Source organism: Rousettus aegyptiacus, unplaced genomic scaffold (genome assembly GCF_014176215.1).
Source record: "Rousettus aegyptiacus isolate mRouAeg1 unplaced genomic scaffold, mRouAeg1.p scaffold_m13_p_5, whole genome shotgun sequence".
Classification (NCBI taxonomy): Eukaryota; Metazoa; Chordata; class Mammalia; order Chiroptera; family Pteropodidae; genus Rousettus; species Rousettus aegyptiacus.
In genome coordinates, this window is record NW_023416308.1 from 100,669,636 (window position 1) to 100,696,205 (window position 26,570).

At 38.9% G+C, this 26,570-nt stretch overlaps 1 protein-coding gene across 9 annotated transcripts in view; it reads left to right on the top strand.

The window, feature by feature from the left end:
* CD44 (CD44 molecule (Indian blood group)) overlaps nt 1-26,570 on the top strand; it is a 77,945-nt gene that overhangs the window by 49,369 nt on the left and 2,006 nt on the right. Inside the window, exons 6-15 of one of the 9 annotated variants that reach the window (XM_036221844.1) lie at nt 1,651-1,776; nt 2,535-2,654; nt 5,814-5,942; nt 7,306-7,434; nt 10,239-10,340; nt 12,111-12,200; nt 13,030-13,224; nt 16,389-16,454; nt 19,579-19,650; nt 22,005-22,083. In XM_036221844.1, coding sequence (XP_036077737.1) covers nt 1,651-1,776; nt 2,535-2,654; nt 5,814-5,942; nt 7,306-7,434; nt 10,239-10,340; nt 12,111-12,200; nt 13,030-13,224; nt 16,389-16,454; nt 19,579-19,650; nt 22,005-22,083 — 1,108 coding nt within the window. The remainder of the gene's footprint in view (nt 1-1,650; nt 1,777-2,534; nt 2,655-5,813; nt 5,943-7,305; nt 7,435-10,238; nt 10,341-12,110; nt 12,201-13,029; nt 13,225-16,388; nt 16,455-19,578; nt 19,651-22,004; nt 22,084-26,570) is intronic. The other 8 variants (XM_036221845.1, XM_036221846.1, XM_036221847.1 and 5 more) reach the window with 8 other exon arrangements.

A 26,570-nucleotide genomic window follows, 5' to 3' on the forward strand; every position in this document is an offset into this window, starting at 1 on the left:
GAGCTTCTCTTAGGAGATTCATTCAGAGCAAGTTCTCTAGAAAAAAGTCTATTAAAAAATGCATACTTGTACTTTCTGCTAATTATCATAGTCAATAATAGTAGAGGGAAATATTGATTTACAGATGAAGAAGGTAGGCCCTGGACACTTATTTGTACATCCAAAACCTCAGCTGCAGAGTGTAGGAAGTGACCTGCTGCTTTACATCAGAATATAGGCCTCTAACAAGCTTCCTGGATGTTTGACTATTAACCTTAAGTTGCTGCAAAATATTTTGATTTGAGGGCTTTTGTGGGAAAGGAGTCAGTCTATAATGAAAGCAGATTATAAGCATGTCTTTATTTATTAAATTTTATTGATGGAAGGTAGGGTCATGTTTCAAAATAATTAGGCATTTTTTCAACAGGAAGAAAGTGATAAAATGGTCCTTTACATTTGCTTAGCTTGTAAGACATTGAATAAATTATATTCTTTATTTCAACAAATACTCAAGGAAAATGATGCTGATGTTATGATTGCCTGTCATAGTAATTAAGATAATGCTACAGAAAGGGAGGGAAGGAGGGAAAAAAGGAGATAGATATTGCAGATTAAGAATATGTTATTTAAAAATGTTTACAGTGTCTATCTTCACAGAACAAACATTGTAAAGGAAATGGTCTTGTCAATGTTTCATCTTGGGTCTTTTCTGGGCTTTCCCGATGGCTGAAAAAAAAAAAGAATCTAATTCATCTTATTTTTGTATTTGAGAATTTAATGATGGTTTTGGTCTCTTTGCTTGAACTTTTTTTCAGTTTTTCATCTATTATCTAATATTTTTATGGTACACATCATGATTATAGAAACGGCAGTCTTTAGAAGTTTTCAAATCAGTACTCTTGCTTTTGGTCCTATTAGTGAGATCATTGGGACACTTCATCTCTGTTTGTCTTTCCTGATTATTCTATTTTCAAAAGCTAAGACTCAAAATGTCCTGTTCTACTTTGCAAAATATAGTGTTGATATAAAAAGTGACCATGAGCAAGGTCACTAGAGGATTTGGACTTAGAAAAGGGGAAAGGCTTTTTTCTCTCTCCCATTTTTTGCTTCATGTGTCATTCTTCTATGTGTTTGGGTTTGGTGGAATTAAGTGCTCAGAATTGCTTGTAGAAATGTTATAGCTAAATTCTTGGAGAATTATATTGGTTGGCTAAGATAGAGTAAGTAGAAGGTAAAGGGCTAGGACTCTGAAGAGCTGGGTTTTTCTGAAGGTAGCTTGACAAAACAAATATGAAAATTTGCCATTCTATTCTAGACATCCTAGCTTTAATGGTCTATGCTTAATGAGTTAATATGTGTATCTAAAAGCATGGGGGAGTGTTTACTGGCCTTTTTTGCTTTTACTTCTTTGGTCGAGTTATGTTTATATTAATTCTTTTAACATCCTTAAAGAGAATCGTTCAGTTGTTAAGATCATAGCCAGTTATTTTTAGATCTACACATTAGCTTCAGAAACCAAGATATAAGAATTTGGGGTTATACACAACAAATGTTTCACTTTCTTCTTATAATCTTGGGAATTCCATTATATATTCTGTTCCCAATTTCCTTCCTTTGTCAAATGGGTTGCTTGGCATCCAGCTCAGCTACTAATGCAAGTCACCACAACAGGTACGGATTCAAATATCATCTCAGCAGGCTGGGAGCCAACTGAAGAAAATGAAGATGAAAGAGACAAACACCCCAGTTATTCTGGATCAGGCATTGATGATGATGAAGATTTTGTCTCCAACACCAGTAAGAATAATCAATTACAGTAGAACCATTCGTGCAAGGCTTACCAGTTTATCTGAGTGCTGCCCAATATTATCTATCCTGGGATATAGTATGATAAATTATCGCACCTTAGTTATACTTTGATGAGATCATTAAAAAAAGGAATAGATTTTGTTTTAATGGAAGACAAAACATATTTGGAGGAGAAATTGGGAAAATATCTTTTATTAAATTCCTAATGCCTCATGTTCTTCCTGTTTTGTTTTGTTTTGTTTTTTTCCTATTAGTGCAGTCTGCTGTTACAGATTCTCTTTGAGAATGGCATAGCAAAATATTACAATGAATATTTATTCTGTACCTACTGTGATGCTCCAGTGATCAATGATCAGAACACTGTGTGGGAAATTTAGTTAATATCTCATCACAAATTCTTAGCAGCAAACTTTCATGAGGATACTCAGATGAACTTAGGGGTCATACCATCTGGGCACAAGATAGTTTATGTTACTTCATTATATAAATGAATACATTAAAATGGTTTATGGTGCTGCCCTTGAGAAAGTGACTATAGTGGAATAACAGGTCATCATTAGGAAATTCCGTGCCCATTGGTTTTCTCTTGAGAAAGATTATTGAAGTCACTCAAAAAGTATTAAGAGTAGATGCTGAGAGATACTATTTAGGCATAGAACCATTAAATAGCTTGTACTTTAATGGAAGAACAGAACCATCAAGGGTTGGTTGATAAAAAGTCACAGTGTATATAACTATCATCACAGCAGACGTAGACAGAAGTGGCATCAGTGATTATGGAGCAAACTGGACCCAGGAACCACACTCTCCTCTCATTCACCATGAGCATCATGAGGAAGAGAAGACCCAGCATTCTACGAGCACAAGTAAGAAGGATGGAGGTCAGCAGTTCCGGTCTAGACGAGTTAGTGAAGTCATTCAAAAGGACAGGGAAGACTGTTTTCAGACATTGGCCACACCTTCTATTTCCACACCACATTTTTTTTTTTATCCCCAGGGCGTGCAAAGCTGCCGAATCTGCACACAATTTTTAGAAATTGGAAGAAAATGCTAACTTGTCAGGTTTCCCAATAGGCCAAAATGTTTACAAATGTTTAGAAAGTTAAATTTTAGAGATCTGATATATGGTTTTTGCGTTAAAGATTCCTAGAGGTTGCACTTGGGTGATTTTTTTGTATGTTTATGGAAATGCATAATGAAGAGCATGTTCTTCCAGTGCCTGATAGTGGTATCTCCCATGATTTTTGGAACTTTTATTTTCCATGAAGATATTTGATGAATTCAGTTTCTTCTTCACATTCTGTTCCTTACTGTATTGTAGAAAAGCATCTCTTAATCCTCCTTGGAGGAAAGTCAAAGTCAATAGCTCAGATGGTCTATATTTGAATACTATGACTGTTATTTTTCTGTTTTTAAGCCTAGGGTAACTTGGGGGAGGCTTTGATGCTGTATTTTCTACTTATATGCAAACATCTCAGGTTTTCTAAAACAATTTCAAGTCTCATTACTAGGCAATGAGGATAAGATAGAAAAATAAGAAGTATATATACTCATTTTTTTAAATTTCCCAGAGTGCTGCTTATCATATTTGAAATAAAAGAAGATTTAATTTAAGATAACAACTTGTAGCATTTTTTAAACTATGGCTCAACCATTATTCTCATAGTCCTGCATGCTCCTAAAGCAAAAATGTAAGAAAAAGCCACTTGAAATCAAAGGGGTTTGGAGACCCAAGGTTGAAGGGATGTCTTCTGACAACAAAAGAAACATTTCAGACTCAGCTAGGATATAGGCTAATAAGTCCTGGATATCACACTGAGTACACCCAACTGGCCTCCATCTTACTACTTATCCCAATAGATTTGCCATACACATGAGGGTTATGGGCCGAGTTAACAACAGAGTCTTCTGATAGACGAAAGAAAGAAGAAGCAGAAGTCTCTTCAGAATGAGATTCTGTACCAGTCTTCTTTGAGACCCAGTACTATATTTTAGAAATTATTTAAGACAGTTTGTACTTAAAAAGCAGAAAGATACTCACGAAGCTTGGAATTAATGAGTCTCTTGTCAGAAGAGGTGGTGGGGAGGCATCATTACTGATGCGTGGTTGACAAGTCAGACATAACAGAACCTCAGAGAGGGAAAACAGCACCAGCCACAGCAATTCTCTTATTGGCATTTGCAAAACGTAAAGAGATTCTGGTGGGTGACCTCTGGGCTTTGTATCAAAGAACATTACAACATAATAGACACGTCAAAGAATTATGTGACTATCTCACAGGACGAAGGAAAGGCCCTGGGGAAAATTGATAAAGGCCTCGACTATTACACAAAAATGATCTTCTTTTTGATTATAGTATAAAACTCAAGTATGAAGTAAGGATGTCACAATCTCATTGAAAAAATTATGCAAAAATCCATATGCTTAATTTATTCTTGTTCTAAGAATTTGCATATAGTTAAATAAACGTAAAAAGGCTTATTTAAAAAAATAAAAAGAACATTATATGTTCTAGAAGAGAATCAACCTTCATGTTTGCAGTGGAAATCCTATATTCTGCTAACCCATGTGCTGAAAATAACAGGCTAGTTAAAGGGTCGCTGTGTTTAGAAAGATAGTGCTAGAAGGAGTTAGAATTGTGTGTGTGTGTGTGTCTGTATGCATTTTTTTCTTTTCCTTTCCTTTTCTTTTTTTTAACTTTGAATAGGCAGTCTATATTTGGGTAATTTTCCTTTTTTGTAATTGCACTCAGCAGTTTTTCTAACTTCATTACTTGTCAGGAGGCAGTGATTTAGTCAGTGGGAAGTAAAGTTTAATATTTTGGATTTTTTCCCCTCCTTTTGATAACAAGTTAACCCCAAGAATGTGAGAGTAAGACAAAGACAATGAGTTTTAATTTTGAAATCTTTACTGCTATAAAATTGCACATGTTTTCTAAAATAATGAAATACAACCTGTTTTACAAGTTGCATAATACACTTCGGCTTGGCAAGTTGATAAACTTTCTTTTTCTTGAGAACTAAAAATTTGCTATTAGTTGCTCTAGATGAAAAGGTCAGTGGCTTTCTGGTTTTTCCAATAGGCATCCTGTTTCAATTTTATTCCATTTGTCCTTTCAAAAACTGGACAATTACAACACCGAGTGGTTGAAATTTTAAGCTCGTCACATTTATACTGTTTATATAATGCCAAACACTGGCTAGAATGGTTTTCTTCCACTGAATTAATTTTGTCAAAAAGTAATTTTGGCCATTTTAGATGCCATATAAGCATAACCTCATAATGTGTCAGTGGAAGAGCATTCCGGGCATTCCCGAAATCTGTGCCAGGCAAATCCACTGCTGGTGCTTTTCCAGTGCATATGATTATGAGTCATGTGACTACCACTTCAAAGGGCCTCTTGCTAGGCCGGGGGTCCCCAAACCCCAGCAGCAGACTGGTATCAGTCCAGACCGGCACCAGTCCAAGGACTCTTAAGAACGAGGCCACACAGCAGGAGGTGAGTGGCTGAAGAGCCAACAAAGCTTCATCCGTATTTGCAGCCGCTCCCCCTCGCTAGCATCACCGCCTCAGCTCCACCTCAGATAATCGAGCATTAGATTCTCATAGGAGCACTGGTCCCTGGTGCCAAAAAGATTGGGGACCGCTGTGTTAGGCTATCTTGTTATCAATTGCTATGTAATATATTTCTCTTCCCAATATCACTGGAGCAAAGAAATTAACTCTTTGAGCAGTTCTCTGAATATATGAGGACTCAGACTCTAGCAAAAATAAGAACAGTACTGGAAATTCATAAATTGAGGCTTAGTTCTGACTGTGCCAATCTGGCTATGTGATTTTTAAGTGAATCCAAACTTCTTTGGGTCCCAGCGATTTCTAATATCCCTTTCAGAATATCAGTTCTCTCTCTCTCTTTTCTTGCTTCTTTCCTTTCCTACCCAGGTATATATCCACCTAAAATAGAAAGCTATGTCTTGATGAGGAAATCGAACAATAATGCTCATAATAAACATTCTTCTCACAGCCCAGGCAACTTCTAATAGTGCAATGGAAGAAACTGCCACCCAGAAAGAACAGTGGTTTGAGAATGGATGGCATGGGGTATATTCCCAAACGCCCAAAGAAGACTCCCATTCAACAGCAGGGACAGCTGGTAATGGATTGTTTAACAAATAGACTTGGGTAGAAACTTACTCTTGGATTAAATGTTGAACATTGAGGACATGAAACAAAAAGACATTGAGGGAACTGTCAAAAGACATTAAGGTTCCTTAATAAATTACGGCGCGGTCAATATGGGCTCAACCCTTAATAAATGCTCATAACAAATCACTTGAACAGGAATGAATATTAGCACATAAAGGAGACCTAGACAATATACCTTGTATATGGCACTTTCAGATCTAGTTTTGGGTTCCCCTGGTGAGAATATAGCAGAGACTCTAATCTTATAAAATACTCCTTTTTGTTTTTAAAAGAATCTGCTCTTTGATTGATGCAGGTCTAGGCTTTAAAGCACGGTTCTAGAGAAAACCAGGCTTGTTAGCAAGCATTGGTTAGAGCCCTAGCATTTGAAGAAATGGAGCCAGACATTTTAAGAAAAATACTTTTGTCCTTTGGCCCTTTGTCCTGTCTGGAGATTTCTCCTTGAATGTGCAAGTTTTTTTCTTAGATTTATGAAAATCACACCTTCTCTACTCTTGGATTGTGAAATTGCAGAAATTGGACTCAAGTCTTGTCATCATCTCTAAGTGATGCCAGATAGCTTGATTCTTTTGTCTGCGTGAAAAAACATTGACATGCACTAGTAAAAGAATGTGAATTCTATATTCTCACTTTTCATTAATGAGAAACATCCTTATATCTCCATTTGCAATATAGAATGTAATACATAATGTCCTTCCAGTGTTTGGCAACTTCTTAATGCATTTCTGGCAAATCAATGGATTCGGTGGCTGGCTTTGTGGCGTGGTTGGTTGTTGCTAAGGGGTTACTACTGTAATCTTTACTACCTATACTTCTTCATCAGCAAAGAATGAAGCAAAAGCATGTGCTGCATTCTTGCATGTCATTTATAGCATAAATCTCATCGTTAGAAGGTGATGCTTCTAACAGATTTCATTCATGCTTTTGAGATGAATGACATTTACTTTCATGTTTATCTCATGCAAGCTGTTACCCGATTTCTTCTCTAAGTCTCTACCAGCCTAACGTGCGTTTCACTGGGATGTGGTTCTTTCGGAGTGACATCGTGTGCTGGGACTCTCACACTTCCTCCTTTTGGGGATGGTGGCAACGTGGCATGGGTAAAGAACTATATTTCTCCTTCATTTTCTCTTGATGTTTGTAACTCACCCTTTTTCCATTGGTGAAGTCATTAATGCTTTTGTGTCCTGATATCAGGAAGATGTTTTCATTGTCTTTCTAGAGAAAAAATTTTATTAAAAAGTCAGTTTATCTCTGGTCGAATGTCAACTAACACTTTGACAATTGCTTGAACTGCGTGATCACAACAGCCTCAACCCATGACAACCATCCAAGTCAAAGAATGACAACGCAGAGTCAAGAGGACAGTTCCTGGACTTATTTCTTCGATCCAATCTCACACCCAATGGGACGAGGTCATCAAACAGAAAAAAGAATGGGTAATAGCCTCTGAGCTTGTTTTATACTATGTCTTTGAAAGCCATCAAATGGCCATTTTCCTAGAAATATGACCTTGGTTTTAGACCAATCTGCTTTTCTAAGGACCTTGACATTTCTTCCAAAATTAGTTTTCTTAGTAGGAGTGATTTATACATTCATCTGATTATGAAGTCCTGGGATGAAAGTGAAGAATTTAGCAGGAGGATTAAATAGAAATTAGTCCAAAACAATGGATTAAGTGACTATTTCCATTTTAGACATTGTAGACCCAACAATAACTTGTCTTTGGTAGAGAAATCTTAGAGGTCAAAAATCGATGGTGAGTACTCATTCTGAACAAGTAACTAAAAAGCTCAGGAAACTTTATTATTTACTCTTGCTACATTTAGAGATAAACACGATGCCTAGTAGCTTAAGATTAATACCATCCTTGGCCCTCAATAAATGTTTGTGGATTTAATAAGTGGTCAACTTTTACACAGGACGGAATTCTTGTTTTCTGAAACACCATTCTTGCTTACCTATAAGCAATTCAAAACAGAATTAAACAAGAGAGAGTACAAAAAAGAAGAAATACTAGTTGTTAATTCTTCAAGAATGGAAAATTGTGATTTTAGTTGACCTGTTTTTATTTATAAAGGAATTCTTCCTTTAGCAGAACTGATGACGACTTTCTTTAGAGAATCTGCAGAGTTGGTGGCAGGTAGTGCCCCTCTTTTCTCAGCCTTTATGAGGTTGAAAAACCATATTCCTTACTATACCCATGAATAGTTACTCAAGTTTTATTTTGTTTTGTTATTCAATGAGATGTCTTTGTCACAGACATGTAACATTTCAAAAAGGGAGATAGACCAAAACAACCAATATGGGCATGAGAATTTTGATTCCTGGCATTGAATACATAGTCTGGATCCAAACTGCCAAGTGTGTGCATAACATGAACCTTACGGAAATGAGTTCTAAGAGCACAATGAAGATGTCCCTTGGTAGTGAATTGAACAAAGTTATCTCCAAAATGAATCCAACAGTTTCTATGATTTCATTTTGAGAATACCCTATGTCATACCTAACTATTAGTGATCCAATATCACCAGATATTAGTAATTAGAAACTACATTGGTATTAAATATCTGCTAAATATGCAAGGCATTATGGAGATACAACAATGTATAATTGATGGCCCTTGCTCTTAAGGAACTTCAAATTTAACTAGGAAAAGAAAACATTTAGCATCAAAATATATCTAACAATATGAGACAGTAAGTAATAGATGTCAAATGAAAGTTGCCAACAACAAACACCAAAGAAATTCAGAGGATCCTCCAGAGAGCTTCAGAAAAACGTGGGTTGGATTTGGTTTTTGAAAAATTGGGGAAAGCTTGAATAATTAGAGAAAGAAAGTCATGGAAAGTTTTTGTAGAAAGTCAACTTATGTAAGGCGAGGCATAAAGGAAGAAAAGCCAAGGGGCGAATCGGTCAGAGTGAATGAATCCATTTGTCATAAAGGAAGATAGGTTTGAATGGCTAGGTTGCGGCCATCATGCTGAGCGGCTGAAGTGCTATATGCACACTCAGCACACATGTTTATGCACATGACTGATAGAGGCTCTGATGATATGCATGGTGGAAAACCAAGCCAGTCAAACAACTTCAGAATCAGTATTATGTCTCCGTGGTAAAGAGGAAGATATTCTGTTAAACTGATGAACATGTCAAAGACAATACAGTTGGCTCAAACCAGAAAATGTAAAGAATTCTACTTTTAAAAGGGAAGCTTAACAAGAGTGTCTAGTGACCATCAATAGGAAGGACTTTTTCTGGTAGAGCATCCTTTTGGGGTTTCGATTTAGATAAGCTGGTCTTTCTTCTTTTTTGAAATCTAGGATAATAGTCAGCATGTTTCGTCCTGAAAAGATCTGATTTTCTCTTCTTTTTGTATGTAAAGGCTGCAGTATAGATATGGGTGACCAATATTTTAGTTTTTCCCTCTGGAACCATCTGGAACTGATTAAATCTCTCTAGAGGAAGCATTGTGGGTGGACTTTGAATTAGAGAGCCAGCAATAGTGATGGCGTTTATGAATTATTTGGCCTTTACTTCAGGACTTGCTATTTCAACAGAACTGATCTTTGACATTTTAAAAAACATTTGTAAATATTTCAGTGAGATTTCTGTATCATTCAACATGGTTCCTATTACATTCCAAAGACACCTCCTACTTGTATTCACAGGAAGACTGACAGTCCCTGACATCCACTACTTATTTCTGACCCTGAATACTCTCTGTAGCTTCCACCTAGGTAGTATTGGATGATGAGTTTATGTTTTATTCGTACGTTCACTTTGTGAAGTGGAAGAGGACCAAATGAGGGAAGAGGGCAGCTAAGAAAGTTCTTTTGCCAAACAAAGGGGTGTGACAAAATGGCGCCTAAACCAATGCACTTAAGTCATTCCTCCATGTGTCAGATCTCTCGTGTCTGTAAGAAAGGCATAGGTTATGTTTCTGTCTCTGCAAGTTTTGGGAAGCTCATCATATGTTCACTTAGAGTCCTTCCAGACTCGGCAAAAATAAACAAAAATTGTAGCTGTCATACAACTCAGCCCTTAAATGAAAGCCAGTTGCTTCTTGTGATGTTCTTTTGAAGAAACCACAATCTCTTCTAATTCAGCAGACATGAATTAGTATGTGCTTTCTTTCTTCTTATCCAGGGTTGAATATAAGAATAATTTGGTTATAGGTCATAAAATATCCTCAGGTAGCAGTTTAGGAAATCAAACAATAACACTGATTTAATTCCTTCAGATCTGGACTCCAGCCATAGTACAACACTTCAGCCTTCCACAGAGTCAAACACAGGTTTGGTAGAAGACTTGGACACGATGGGACCTCTTTCAATGACAACTCGTAAGGATAATGACACTCAGCTCCTTTATTGACCTGTGTTCCTGCTTCAGCTCTTGCTCACACTGGCCCAGACTTGGAGCTTGGTGGTAGAATGGTGCATTTAGTGCTTTATGGCTCAGCTCAGTGCAGACAGAGCATGGAAACTGTCTTCATGTCTATATCTTCTTGGTGGGGTTCTTTAAATCTTATTTTGCCTTCATTCTTGGTGTTTTCCATATTCAATAACTTTATGTTAAAACAAGAAAAAAAAAAGGATATGGGACTTTGTTAACTTGATTTTCCTTCCCTAAATAGTGTGTCGGTGACACTCAAAACCATGGCAAGGACAGTGATTTCTCTACGTTTTAACCGACCATCTCCTTTTGATTCCCATCTCAATCATGGCAGAGGAGGAGTAGGATTATTTTAATGGTTGTGAAAAGACATTTTGGGACCAGATAATCATAGAGAATAGGGAAACCACATCAGCCCCCAGAGGAAGGGCAAGGCATGTTGTTGACAATTGACAAAGGTAGCAGGAAACATTTGCTAATATCTCTTCCTATTACTAAACATCTGGTAGAAGCAATGCTAAACTTCTAGCAGCCTTAATTTCCATTATATGTACAAGGCTATCCTAGACATCGGCCTGAAGTATTCATAATTTTTTGACAGAATATGAAAGAAATACAGAATTTCTGAAGTATGAGGGCTTTATTTGACTGCTTGCTGCACATAATGGACAGAGTCCTTCATGTGAGCCTTTTTAAGCAGAGGAAAAAATTAGCAACCATGTGTTGATCATCAAAAATGTTAATAGTGTTAAGTATCAAAGGAGCTGCAGATGAGGAGAATAGTGCCTGCCATGGGGGGTCTTGTATTTCCACTTATGTCCCTGTTGACTTTTGTTCTGATGTTGGGTTTGGGATTTGGTGAATATCTCTCTCCTGGTTGTAATGTTTACTTGGTGGTGGATATGGCTTATGGGTGTGCTTTATGGAGGGCTTGCACCTGTAACTCAGAGGTCAGTACTTTTCTTAGAAGAACACAAAAGAAATTAACTCGAAACTGTGAAAGTGATTTCAGATACGGGCAATGGTTCAACCTCAAATTGCACACATGTCAGTGAGGGCCCTGTGTTTGCCCAGGCAAGCGTTTCCTGGCATTTCAGGGCGGTGATGAGAATCCTTATCCACAGATGAGATCAAAAACCTAATAGTAGAGTAAAATGGTAACTTTAATTTGATGTTCTTTAGGAGGGACTTAAGTATTTCCTTTTATAAACTTGATCTGAGTTACTTGAGCAAGTTGTTCTAGATGAACTTCTTCATCTTTTGTGGCTGCAGGTATGTGCTATTGTGGTGTTTATTTTTTCTGCAGTCACACTTCTTGACACACGCCAAGGTATTTTTGATTATTGACAGGAGAATTGGGGTTCAAACATTACTTTCTCTGTCTCTATGCTCTCTGGTTTTCCTGAGTGACTGGAAGTACTGCTACAAGTTTGGTCAGGATGATCCAGGGTAGACAAACTTTGGCTCAGACTTCACATTGGCACATGACCTTTGTTGATTATACTGAAAATCAAAGGGACTTAGGACCCAACTAGGGGCAAAACAGGATTCTGCTGTATAGTTCTATCTGTCAGAGGAGAATGGCATGCACAAATCTTGATTTCTTATGCATCTATCTCTCTGGCACTATTATAGCTAGGTCCTCCCTTTCAGCAGAAAACAGGAAATTTATTTCATGACTTCAAATTAATGCTGGATTCATCCCTTATTGCAACAGAGTGGAGTCATACTCAGAGGTTCTTTACATCACATGGAGGCTTGGAAGAAGATACAGACCATCCAATGACTTCTACTCCAACATCTAGCAGTAAGGATTGTAAAGCTCAGGTGGCTTCAGCTATTAAAAACAATAAGTTATGGGTGTTTTTGTAGTGTTTTTGGTGGAGGTATATCAGTTGGCTGCTATTATGCTGTGACTTCTGATCAGAAGGTGTGCTGGTGATGGTTCTCTAATTTTTCTGCTTTGTAGACCTCTTAAAAGCCATTGTACATTGAGTGCAAACTATTTTCTTAGTTTTAAAAGCTTGGTTTCTTAAACTCTAGAGTTATATTGCTTACATATGATTTATAATTGGTGTAAAGGTCTGAATGATATTACTTTCTATTTTCCTTGCATTAATAATATTATTTTGCCATTTATACTATGGACCATAAATCATGGTGCTGGTGAGTAAGAAGCAGAGCCCTTCTGCAAAGGAAAGAATAAAGCTTTGAGTCTTTGAAACTGTAATTGGCTAGTCCAATAACAGAGAGCATAATTTTACCTTCCAATTCAATGATGTGTTTCCTCCACTTCATCAAAGGTGGGTCCGATTGAGTAAGAGCTTAAGATTATTAAGGACGTGAGCTGGCTTCAAGGTCACCATTGTAGTGGCATAAATCCAGGCAGATGTTACAAGAAATGCCTCTCCTTGGTATTAGAATCACTAAAATCTCTTCCACTGAGTGATGTTCAAGTGGTGCCGATTGCAAAATATTGATTCTGTGCAATAGTGTAACAAGTCACACTATCGTTTGTTCTGTGTTTGCAAATAACAGATGGAAATCTTTCATAGCAATTGCACATTCTAAAGACAAGCAGAGCATGGGTGGCGATCTTACAAATATGAGTTTACACTGATTCCACTTCCACACAGACAGGAATGATGGCACAGGTGGAAATGCTCCTGAAGACACAACTACTTCAGAGGAAGGTTATGCTCCTCATTTCCCAGATTCAGAAGGGTACAGGACCCCTGCCCCAGTGACCCCTGCTAACACTGGGTCTCCTGAAGTTACTGAAGTCACTGTTGTTGGAAATTCCAACTCTGATGTTGATGGTTCCTTACCAGGTAATTTGCTCATTTGTTACCTGGTTTGCTTTCTCTATGTAGAGAAATAACAGATATTTTCATGTTACAGGGGATATTTTCTGTGTGGGCTGTGATTAGACTGATTTGTGACATGAGAATGGCTTGTATCGTGTCATCATTTTGGTGCAAGTAAACCTAGGTTTATTTTATATATGGAATGCTTTCATTTACCAGTATAATTTTAATTTTTTTGTGTGTGTGTGTGCTTGGTTGTTATGGTAGAATTCTTTTCTTTGTCTCATTCCTGATTTTGTGACATATTAAGTTGAACCATATGAAACTGATATTTTTGTCGGTCAAAGAAGTTAAATATTAGCAATTTCATTTGATTCAACTAATATATGCTGCCTAGTTAGTAAGGTTTTACCCAACACGTGAATAATTTCCATATACTAATATCTTTGCTCCAAAATTATCTTTTATTGGTGATGGATTGGCGAATTTTACTTTTGGTGAAGGGTTTGTGGATAAACCTCTTCTAGTTATGATGCACACTCAAAACTTTATGATACAATCTACTGTTAATGAATAAGCATCATTTCTCTTGCTGTACCGGCAAAGAGACGACTGAAGATGACTTATTCAATTAACTTGAACATGGACCTTGAAAGAGATCGAGACTTCTTTTTCTCGAACGCTTCTACTTTTCTTTGTTTCCCCATTTGCATTAAGAAATTAACGTTGAAGAAAAGGGAACTGGAAAATACCTACTCTGGTTAAGAAACTAAAATCAGATGCTCTCCTGCCGGTGTCAGGTATCAAGTACTTCTTACCACGCAACCCCCAGGGCATATTAAAAATTAGCGACTTTAATATACAGTAGTTCCCCCTTTATCTGCAGTTTTGCTCTTCTTGTTTTCAGTTACCCATGGTCAACTGTGTTTTGAAAATATTAAATGGAAAATTCCAGAGATAAACAATTTATAACAGTTAAATTGTGTACTATTTGTAGTAGTAGCTGATGAAATCTCGTGGCATCCTGCTCCATCCTGCCAGAGATGTGAATCATCCCTTTGTCCACCACTCAGCAGTGTAAATGCTACCTGCCCCTGAGTCGCTTTGTAACCATCTCGGTTATCAGATCGACTGCCCTGGAATCACAGTGCTTGTGTTCAAGTAACCCTTATTTTACCTACTAATATCACAGTTACGCAACTTTGATCATAGTATGTTGTTATAATGGTTCTATTTTATTATTGTTGTTAATGTCTTATTGTGCCTAATTTATCAATTAAACTTTATCATAGGTGTGTATGTATAGGAAAAAATGGTATGTAGAGGGTTCAGTGCTACCCACAGTTTTCAGGCATCCACTGGGGGTCTTGGAATGTATCCCCTGTGGATAAGGAGGGACTACTGTATTTGTGTGTGTGCGGCGTAGCTTCTTTCCCTTCCCTCCCCTGCAAAGGAGAATAAATCTTATGAGAACCTAATATCCGAAACAGCTGAGAGCTATGATGTTCTGACTGATGTGATGACCGAAAACCCAGAATGCCACACGCGTGGCCTCTGTTCTCTGGGCTGCCCCCACAGGGCTTCAAGAAAGACAGTTTTAAAAGATATTAACCTCAGCAGTACTGGCAAGACAGAGCCCCCTTAGACCCTTTGATTCTTTATCCAGCGTGTTTCTGCTCTCAGTTCTTAAAAATTCCAACTTTTAATTGTCAGTATTCTTCTGGAGAAATAAATCTTAGAGCGCTGCCTAATTTCTCTTGGCGAAATAAGGCCTATTATGCAACCTAATGAATTTAAATTTTAAATGAAAAATTTTAATAGTTACAATAGCCTAGAAAGATTACACAGCCTATTTGCTAGTAAATAAAATGCTTTCTACAAAATAGATGTTCACATATGCCGATTTCTTCTACCTTCCATGATGATACAGACAGATATTCCATGGTTCTCCATGGATTAAATAATTAGTAAGTGATCTGACAATCACCCCTAGTTTTCTTCTAAAACATTCTTATAAGAGCTCATTTTGTCCCACACATTTTTCTCAGTCTTTATGCTTAATGATAAGAACTAAAACATTTGAAATTGTGGTGGTGGTGGTGGTTGTGATAATGCTGGTGGTGGTATTGGTGGTGATGGTACTGAGGGGGCATTGGTGTTAGTATTTTAGCAAATGCTGTTTTCCATTATTCTAACCATCGGCCAAGAAGCAAAACAATCTGTCCCCCTGTACAATTACATGAGATGTTACAGATCACCTACCTCCACCTTTCAGAAAATAGTGATGATAGATTATTGTATATTCCTTATGGGTACCTTCATAATGGGTGACTATAACTTTTTTATGAAACCATTGTCCTGTTTTATTTTAAGATTTTTGGAAAACATGTGGGAAGTAGGGAGGAGAGTAAGAATTTTCATATGCTGAAACCAAGATCTGACCTATGGATCCAGAGTTTAGCAATTCATAAACTTTTCTCAATCTAAAGCCTTTTGGTGATGGATGCTTGAGAAGATGGATTATATTAACTCTTGGTGTTGAAATGCAGATTTCATTTTTCAAAAATATTACTATTTGAAATGTATCCTTATAACCAGATATACATTGGTCACCATGTTAGCTATATCAGCCCATTTCTTTTTTTCCCTCATTTTCTTCTCTATTTTCAGACTCATTTTCTCTAAATAAGCAGTTGATTTTTCTTTTTGGATCCTTACATAATTCAACCCCCACATCCCTTATTGCACACTAAAACATTGTGCTATTTCCTGCCAACCAAAAATCTTTTATATGTGACCTAGGATCACATTTCTCATAATCCAAAGTGTGTAGTCCTAATTTCAAAGATACGATATCAAATCCCAACCTCAGACCTGTAAAGACATCATAATATTTTTGTTAGAGTGTTACAGTTATTGGATTTCTACCAAAGCTACACTTCCTTGATGGACTATACTATCTTGATTTACTTAATTTGAATGAAAGCTCCAGCCCACTCATCCATGGATTAAGCAATGAATAGTAATTAATATTGTGGGTCTGTTCAAGGCTCTTTTGCCATCATTTCGGTTACCATTAAAAGACTAACCTGTGTGATGGCCTGCACAAAAATGCAAACATGTGGAAATACAGATGGCAGCGTGACTGGAACACACAGTACTAAACCTTCTCTAATTGTTTCTTACAGAAGACCAAGGCTCATCCCAGGACCCCAGCAGGGGGGCCCATACCACTCATGGATCTGAATCAGCTGGTGAGTTTAAGCTGCTATAATCATTTACTGTCATCATCATTGAACCCACTGATTATTAATGAAGTGTAAGTCAGTGTCTCTCAAAAAGTGGTTCTCCAGCTCTCTTGGCATACATCATGGTCACAGGGAGGGCTTAGATAATCACTTTGATGGACTCCATCTTTAAAGTTTCCAATTCTGTAGGTCTGGGTTAGAGTCTGAGCATTTGCATTTCTAATAAGTTCCTTGGTGATGCTGATACTGCTGAGATAGTATCTTTGAGAACTACTGCTTTGGAGAAAATCCTTCCATCTGAAAGATCAGGAAGAATTGCAGCAAGGGTCTTAATTTAACATTGCATTACGCTAGAGTGATTAAGAACATGGGTTTTTGAGTAGGAATGATCTGGATTCAATCCCAGCTCCTCCACATACTACCTGGGGATGTCGCTTAACAAATCGGAGATTCAATTTCCTAACTAATAAATTGGGATAATAATTATCGCAGGACATTGTTTTAAAGACTAAATGATAGAATACATGTAAAGCATTTAACATAACACCCAGCACATGGCATCATAGTTAGCATTCATTCAGAATTTACTGGGTGCCGGTGGCATAGTTCTAAACACCTTATATGTATTAGGTTGAACCATATGAAACTGCCATTTCTGTAGGTTAATAGTCAAATATATCAGTGCTTTCATGTTTCACCTTGTATTAATTCGCTTAATTATTCTATAAACCCTGTGACCTACGTAAGTACTATTATTATCCCACTATTACAGATGTGGAATCTAAGACTCAGAGAGACTAAATAACTCGGCTGAGTTGATAAGACTGGTCAGTTGAGTGGTGGAGCTGGATTTCAAGCCCAGGGGTGTCACAGCGCCTCTGCTAAGCACAGTCTGGAGAAAGCGCTCTGTAATGACCATGATTACACCAGGCATGCATTATTAAGTGGTTCTTGTTTGCTGTGACTCAGATCGCACCCATGGAAACGTTACTCCAGGCAGCAAAAGTCTGACATGAGGCAGGTTTACTTGTGACCACAAATACTGGGGCTATGAAAGCTGTGCCAGAGCTGTCATACCGTGGTCTCCCTGAGCGTCACCAGTCCAGGTGACCCCACCCCCATGCAAGCCTGGTCATCCATGTGAGCTAGTGTCCTCCCTTCCTTCTGTTAGAGTAGGGTTGCCTCCAGACTTAAGGCTGAACTATCTCTGTGCGCATATCTCAGATTGGATCTCATTCCCCAACTGCAGTGTCAAGTGTCCCTCTTTGCAGAACTTGCTTTTCCAGCCAGCCCTACGCTGACTAGAATTGCAGTCCTCTAGGGCGTAAGGGGAGATCTGCTGTGTCTCCTTCATCTTGGCTTTTGCTTGAAGTGAGAATCAGGTGGGTGGGAGCGTCTCTTTTGTTTGACTCCTATGCAGGTGTATATTGTTCAAATGGGAGGTTTCATCGAGTTGTTCACACACCCAGATCTTTCCTTGCTGGGAGCATTTTTTTTTTTTTTGGAAAATCGAAATAAAGAGATTATGATCCATTAATGACCTCTCTTTCAAATATCAAAGTCTGCTATGAGTCAGGTAAGACTAACAAGAGTGACTGTACTCTGAGGTGGTTTTCAAGGCCAAAGATCTCCAGTTTAGCTGGTCAGTATATCAGGACCTATGTGGGTGAACACCTGTCAAGGACCAAGGACTCTGGTAATCAGGTAGAGAAAGTGCCTTGGACTCCTTCTGAGGTCTGTAAAGTCAGAGGCCACTGTCAAAATGGCGTGGGGCCCATTTAAATAGCTAGACAAATTGTAAGACTGTTTTCCTCCATTTTGAATTTAACAAAAATGTTAAATTGCATAAACAGGAGCCATCATATCCAAAATAACCACTATAATTGAGATTTCAGTGTCCACCATGCACAGTCTAAAGTTTGACTCTTGGGAAAGCTTTTCATTTAAGGACCAGCCATCTTCATCCATGGTTGCCCAAACAGACTTTCCTGTTATTTTTTTTTCTTCTCTTGGAAGCTGTCAGGATTCTGCAATGGGTTCCATTTGGTAGAGAAGACAGAATTTGTTTTAGTGAGATGTTTTGAATTTTTGTTTTGCACAATAAAGGAAGCATAAAAAGAAAAAACATAAATTAAAAACAGAGCTTTCATTTGGGTGAGTCTCTTTACAAAATGTCTGAAAAGTTTCTTTTAAAACATCACGCCTCCCTCATTTTGATAAGGCGCCAGTTCTGACTTGTGGCTCCTTTGTCTTGCAATGCTGCCTTCCACTTTGAGATTGTGTTTGTTTCCTTATTTTGTGTTGTAGGAGTAGAAAATATTTATTCTTCACAAATAAAGTGTGTTTCAGTAATATGTTAACAGAGACTCTAAGAGGGTGATTTTTCATAGGCAGAAAGGGCCACGACCCCGGTAGCCTTTATTTTATAATATTTATGTTTGTTTCTGTGATGACATCGGATGTGATTTTTGTATTTACTTTGGACTTCCCGGAGCATACGAATCCCCTAGGGATCTTTTAGAATGAAGATTTTGACTTGGTAGATTTGCGGGGAGGCCTGAGTTTCTGTATTCTCGGCAAGCTCCCACACGATGCCTATGCTGCTGGTCTGGGGACAACATATAGAGCAGCAAGGTCATAAATTAAAAATAGAAAATAATTACACATGATTACCATGTGTGTGTACTTCTTTAAACTTATGTAAAGTTATGATGAAGTGGATTCTATTAATACCCCAACTGAGATTGGAGAGGATAACTTGGCCCAACATAAGTTGCTAGCAAGAGACAGAAGTAGGAGTCAAAAACAGGGCCATCCTGCTCTAGAACCCTGCACAGTGCTGCTGCTGAGAATTCTCATGTTTTTGATGAAAAGTAACATTTCCAAACCTTGGCCTGTATCAAACTGAACTTTTCTGGGGAGATATCTTTCTTGTAACACACACACACACACACACACACACACAAACACACACACATACATATATGCATATATGTGTGTGTGTACATATGTTTGTGGGTTGAATCTAAACAACTTGCAGTGATGCAGGCCACAAAGTCTGGCCCTGTGTGCTGCTCTAAAGCCTGGTTATGCATTCCAAACTTTGGCTGAGAGATGTTCCTCCCCTTAGGACATTCAAGTGGGAATCAAGACAGCGGGGCCAACACGACCTCTGGTCCTAAAAGGAAACCTCAACTCCCAGGTGAGTTTCAAGTTGCTGGGGGAGGAGGGAGGAGGTTGGGGGAGGGGGGAAGACACTAAAAGCAGGTCTCTCTGAATGTCCTAGAAATAAAGAAGCAACCAGTTTGAAAGCACAGTCTCCTCAATGTCTAACCTGAACCTGATTGTTCCTTTTTGTAAGCCAAAGACGAATGAAAGCAGTACGGCTTCTTGATAGAAAATGATGGAACGTTCTTTTCTTCCTGGTTCCATAGATTGGCTGAGTTTACATTCAGACTTGTCCCTGGACTGTCCCAAAGAAGTGGCTCAATAGTTGTTAAAGCTTCCTTCCCAAATGAGTGATCAATCAGGGGACTCTATGCCATACCCAGGTCCTCCCTATCCCAGCTGAGTTTCCCCTTTATTTCTGGGGTTTGGAGTGAAACAGGTAACTGTCCTCTCACGTTGCAGACAGTGTGTTTGGTGGAACGAAAATATTCTGGTTCCCAAACTACTGTTTCTTGAAGGACAGTCTTCACAGATCCAGACAAGACAGAAGAAAGTTTCAGAAAATGTCAATGTGCAGTAAGGGGGCTGGGACACCGGGCTCCCCTAGATGTCAAGATTTAAGGCATTTGAAGCAAATTCTTTATTTAACTTGGGCTCAAAATTGAGCATTTGTAAAGGAGGATTAGAAAAAAAGGAAGGATTTTCCTAGGGTTATAGATTATCCTTTTAACTCTCCACTTTTCAGAGGTCTCCAGACTGAGCCTCTGGTGGCCGAAGGGAAGAATGTGGTGTGTGCCTCCCCCGCCTTTGCCTCGGCTCGCCTGGGCACTGCTGGAGGCAGAGCATGTGCAGAGGGAATGGGCTGCCGGGAGGAGGTGGGTGGGTGGGACGTAATTATCTATAGTCAGGCAGCAGGATTCTTTCAAGCTCTATTGAGAATGAATGTGGGCATCGGAGAGCTGGAGACTGAGAAAGAACAGAAATGTTTCCCTCATGTCGGCCTCCCCTCCTCCTGAATCGACCTCGCTCCCCAAACTCACCTAAACAGGTAGAGGGCAGGCAGAGGCGGCACTGAGCAGGAAATCAGGACCAAGACTCTCAAAGGGGGCTGGAATGAATGACCGCCCATCTTTCTTGTTTCTCGAGCTGTCGTTCATCGCACAGATGTCCAACACACTTGGCAACTGAAATTGATTCAAGTCGTCAAGTCATATTTTAATCCTGTTAAAGCTCGATTTTATTTTTTTTCATTTTTAAATTAAAAATTATTGGGATTACACTGATTTAAAAAATCAAATAAGTTTCGAGTATACAATTCAACAGTATATCGTATATATTGCATTTCGTGTTCACCAACCAGTTAGATTTCCTTTCATCGCTGAATATTTGACCCCTTTTATCCCTATCTACCTCCCCCCTCCCTAAAGCTTGATTTTAAAATGTGTATAACATTTTATTAGTCCATGAGTGATACATTAATTATTGGAGAAATTTTAGAAAATACAGTTAAACAAAAGGTACAAAAATATGTTGCTTATTATCTACCTCACCATCCAGAAATACCATGGTCACCATTTTCATATTTGTCCTTCTCGTCATTTTTCTATATAATTTTTATGCTAAAATGTAACTGTATCACACATGCTTGTTTAGTAAACTACCATTCTCAACTGGTTTGCCACGACTTTCCAATGTCATTAAATATTCTTCCTCTAAATGGTGGACAATGGATGTACCCTAATTTATTCAACCAATCCTTCGCAGTTGGGTATTAGGCTGTTCCAAACATTTATAAATAGCACAGTGGTAAACATCTTCATAGCTAATTCTGAGGTCCTATAAGGTTCTGGACGTGTAACTGCCAGATCAAAATCACGTGCATTTTGAAGTCTTTCTGAAAAGTTTTGCTAAATGACCCCGCAGTAAATGTGCACAGATTCAGCCTCCACAGCAGTGTACTTTTTCCCACCCAGTGGTATGTGGCCTCCATTTTTGTTTCTTAATAAAATGTAGGGTGGATGCTCTTATCTAGGAAAGGAATGTTTCCTTCAAGGGAAGCATGTTTCTTTAGTCTACTTAAAAACATTGCACCAAAGACATCTACAAGTTGCAATTCTACACTTTTTTGGAAACACATATCTCCCGGAGGAACTTGGAAAGCCTGACTAATGATGAGAGATTAAAACAAGAGGGCTATTGGACAAATACCATCTAGCAAATGCAAAATATGCCAGTATTCTCTGTCTGCTGGCTGGGCCATTTGGTTGGAGTCATCTGTGGTACTGACTGTGATTCTTGTTTAGACCAGGTCAGTTTTATAAAGTGCATTTTTGTTTTCACAACATGTATTTCCCAAGTTCATGGTGTCTTTTGGTTCCCTTACACCAGAATGGCTGATCATCTTGGCATCCCTCCTGGCCCTGGCTTTGATTCTCGCAGTTTGCATCGCGGTCAACAGTCGAAGGAGGTAAGGAGATGCTCTTTGGAGCCTTCCACTTTTAAATAGTGGTTGAATCTCTTGAGGCTCTTAATTACTTTGAGGTTAAACCCAGAGTCTTTGTCTGATTCTGAAGGTTAAGAAATACCTCACCGGGAAGGTATAAAATTAGATACTCATTCGTTGATTTGTTAAACAACTATTTTGTGCATAAACAATGCACAAAAACACCATATAAAGATTTGGGGGTTGGTCATCCTCTGCCTGAGACCCATGAAACTTTCTAGAACCCTTACCTAAAATAGGCATTGAGTTTATGTGTTTGGTGTTTGTTTTTGTAAAGATACTACTTTCTATTTCCTGAAAGCTGCAGTAGAAAGGATTCAGATTCTGGCCTAAGAAGAGCCCCCTGACAGTGAGGTCCTTGAAACATGAAGGGCTTTCCTTAGGAAAGTCTGAATAAAGACAGGCAACCCCCTGGAACCGGCATGGGAGCTGCTTTCGCGTCCTCAGAGGTCCCTCTCTCTCCCTGTATCAACCAAGGCCTATTGTTTCAGAACTTATTTGAACAACACATATACGTGGTTGAGCTCTGACCAGGCTTCAGAAAGAATGCCACCTAAAGTGATGTGAAGGAAAATAGTAATTCTAGCAACAGTGGAAATGAACTCTGACAGGGGTAGTCCGTAAGTCTACCTTTGGTTGGTGTCTCTTGAGACTTCTTCTTATAAGGTAAAATAATCTAATTTCCAAGTGGGGCCACCTTTACAGTATCACTAGATCATCTAACAGGCTAGAAAATGCCTCTTGGTTTGGGAGAAGACCCAGAGAAAATTATAGAATCTTTGTCATTGGCTTTTTTGGAAAGCAACAAATACCTAATTCCATTGCCACATGCCACCCGCATAGTATCTCTCATTATCCGAGGAAATCAAATAATGCCACCTTATACTGGTACAAGTCAATCAAAGTGTTATATTAAAGTCATAGCTATCTTGCTATCTGCACCTTTGAGGGCATAATGAAAAAACCAGTCATCATAGCTGATCGTATAAGGAACAAGAACAAGGAAAGAAAATCTGGAAGACCTCCTAGGAGTTTCCTATGACTAAATGGAAGATTTTTTTTTAGTTGAATTTAAATAATATGACTTGAGGGAGCCCTTACAAAGAGTCTTTATATTTTCCCCCAGCTTCCTTGTTTTCTCTTAGATTACTTTTGCTCAGTTAAATATGAATTTCCTATTGTTGGAAATCAGTCTTTTTGTTCCAGGCCATAGAATGCACTGCCACTCACATACACAGTTCATGAGCTTTGCACATGTCACCATGGAAACATTGGCCCCTAATGCTGTCGATGTGGGAGAGAACTCAGAGAAGCATCTCAGCTGTCCTCGAGAGCAGCTGGAGTCCGTGCAGTGTGGCTGGTTAGCTCACACGTCGCTCCCCATCATGTCAACAGCAAAAGGGGTCCCACTGCTACCTTCCCCCTCTTCCCAGCAGTCACCCTAGCAACAGGCAAATAGGAACCCATAGGATCCCTGCACAGCGAGTATCTCATGTGGAAAGTAGCACTTGCACACCATAAATTACTGTGTCCTGATCTGATAATAGAAAACAGATTTGCCACGCAGCTTAAGGGCGGTTAATGGCTTCACTGGCCCCTTAGTGTGCACTGTGTTTCTAAAACCACCAGCCTTTTCCTAATCCTCTTAAAGGTTGGGGCCTTTCTGCTTTACATTTTAGAGAGATACAGAATCCTATTTTCATCAAAGAAAGTTTGGTTGAAAGTAGGGACCTATGACAGGCATTCATTTATTTGGCAAACATCTTTTGAGGGGTGGTTGTGACTTGTCAGCACAGGTGAGGAGAAAAGGAAGATTAAAAATGAAAAAGGTACCATCCCTTCCCTATAAGAATCCTGAGCTTTAGTGGTAATATTGACCTGTTGGATGAGTTAGCTAATATTTATCGAGCACATACTCTGTGCCAGGCACTATTTTATGAATTATGGTTAAAAGATAAAAGTAAAGAAGCATTAGTCACTGAAGTTGACATTCAAGGCTTGACCACAGGCTTCCATGGCCCTGTGATCTGTGAATTGCGTCATCATAAAGATTCTGATTTAGGGGTCCTGTTATTTCTTTAGCTTTTCCCATCCCTATCATAACCTACTTCACCTTTCCTTGCTGTTCTTCACGCAACCAGAGTCCTTGAATTGCAGCATTTTAATGGAAATTGTACTTTATTCACTCCCCTTAACAGCAAACAATGATTTTAGGAGTCAGTTGGCTTTGTAGATGTGGGATGAGGCCTGAGATAAAAAGTTAGGTGACTTTCCCTTAAATAATTGATCTGATTTATATGAAGAGGAGAAAAAATGTGAATGCCTGACCAGAGAAGGTTTCACAGAACAAGAATGATTAAAGAATGTTTGTCTGATAATTGTGCAGAAAAGGCCTTCACCAGCTTCCACAGTCATGGGAATAATCGTCTTTTCTGTAAACCCCATTTGGCAGCCATTTACCTTCTGCCCGGTAGGTCCCTTTCTAAAGCTCCATGATTTAAAAGTCTCTTCCTTCTTTTAAATTGTGGTTGAGCTCAGAAACAGTTCTACCTCTGCACTGTCTGATACACAACCACGAACCGCTTGTGGCTACCGAGTGCTCAAAATCTGGCTAGTCTGACTTAAGAAGTGAATTATTAATTTTATTTAATTTTAATCAGTTTAAATTTAAATAGCAACATGTGGCTAGTGTCTACCATGTTAAATGGCACAGCTCTAAGTCCAAGAAAAATAAATCTCTAATATCTTTAAGGGTTATCAGGTAAAAGAGACATATGATCACTTGTTAAGTTATCACCCTCCACCCCAAGTTTTTCGAGAGAAATTCCTCTTTTTCCGAAATGTATGTTACCTGGTTTCTAATCCTATCCAGCCTGCTCGCCCTCTCCAGCAAGGCTCCAACCTCCCTGCTTCCACATCCTCTGGTCACTGTATGCTCAGATAAGGCCTGAGATTTAAGGGGAAAGAAGATAAAGCCAAGATGTAATTTGGTGCAGATCTCTGACCTTTGGACTCAGAAAATCTCAGCTGTAGATCCAATGTCTGTCTTGCTATAGCTAGCGGTGCGGCCTCGGACGATATCCTTGACTTCTTAGACTCCGTCTCCAGTTCACATTGGATGACTTCTGGCGTCCCTTCGGCTTTATTACTCCTTTTAAAATTCCTCTAAGAAGAATGAAAATGTTAGGAGTTATCTTTTTAAAGTACTTATCTAAAAGCCTGGAGCAGTAAAATTTGGACTGAGTGATTTATGAGACTCATCCTACCTTCCGTAAAGAACTCAGGCGGTTAACAGAGACACACAACTCCAGAGGGACATGCAGGCAGAACAAAACCCAAGCGCCACATTCCTAAGCCCTACAGGTTGAATGTGGTCTGCTTTCAAAATCAGCTTCGTCTACATTAATGGCACCAATCCCCACTTAAACCCCATGCTCTTTTTTATGCTTCTAAATCACTTTCCTGCAATATTTCATTCACCTTCTCTGGTACGCATTAGGCAAATGGGAATTACTTTAATAAGACACCTTTCCTCCAAAGAACCCAAGATACCACCTGAGAATCGGAAATAGCACTAGCAGAATTCCACCTTGGGCTTTTTAAGTCATCTTCATAGTAAATGTAAGAAGGTGGGTGGAGACAGCCAGAAGAAACAAGCAAAACCCATTTCACATGGCTCTTGTTATATTCACAACTCCAGCCAGTGATTCTTAAACATTTGCTCTTTTCCAGATATGACTCTAAGTGCTTATCCAAGGCACTTTGTGGGGTTTCCTCACCCCACAAAGTTCATAGAAGCAATAACAATAATAGACTCATGTATGCAGTGCCAGGCTCTCGTTCTAGGGCTTTCTACAATATTGTGAAACTGGTACTCTTCATAGCCTGATATTGTAAATAAGACAGCTGAGGCTCAGGTAGGTTAAGTGAATTGCCCCAGGCCACACAACGGTAAAATCTCAAAACCAGGCCTTTCAAGCCCCTGCTCTCATCTATGTGAGCTGTTTCCATATTCCCAGCCCCACGATCTGCAGCATAGGTCAAGCATCCTTCCCTCTGCCCTTCATGGAGCATTCTGCCAGAGGAGACAGGATCTACCTCCTATTGAAGAGGTATAATTTCTACTTCCCCGAACAAGAGATTAAAGTTTATGGCCTTGGCAGTCCTAGGGGAAATGGCCCATGATCATGAATAATAGAGGCTTTGTCTCTACAACTCCAAATATCCAGCGGCAATGTGAACAATTCCGACTTCACACTGTTCCCAAATGTCCAGATGGTTGGCAGCATGAGTAGAGCTGGGCAGAGTCCAGGCTTTTCGTCCTAAAGGCCTAGATTTGAATATTGACTCTGTCTTACTTGAGTCAAAACCTAGAGTCAACAGCTGTGTGACCTCAAGCTAGCAATTAAGCCTCCCTGGACCTCAGTTTCCATTGCCGTACAATGGGAATA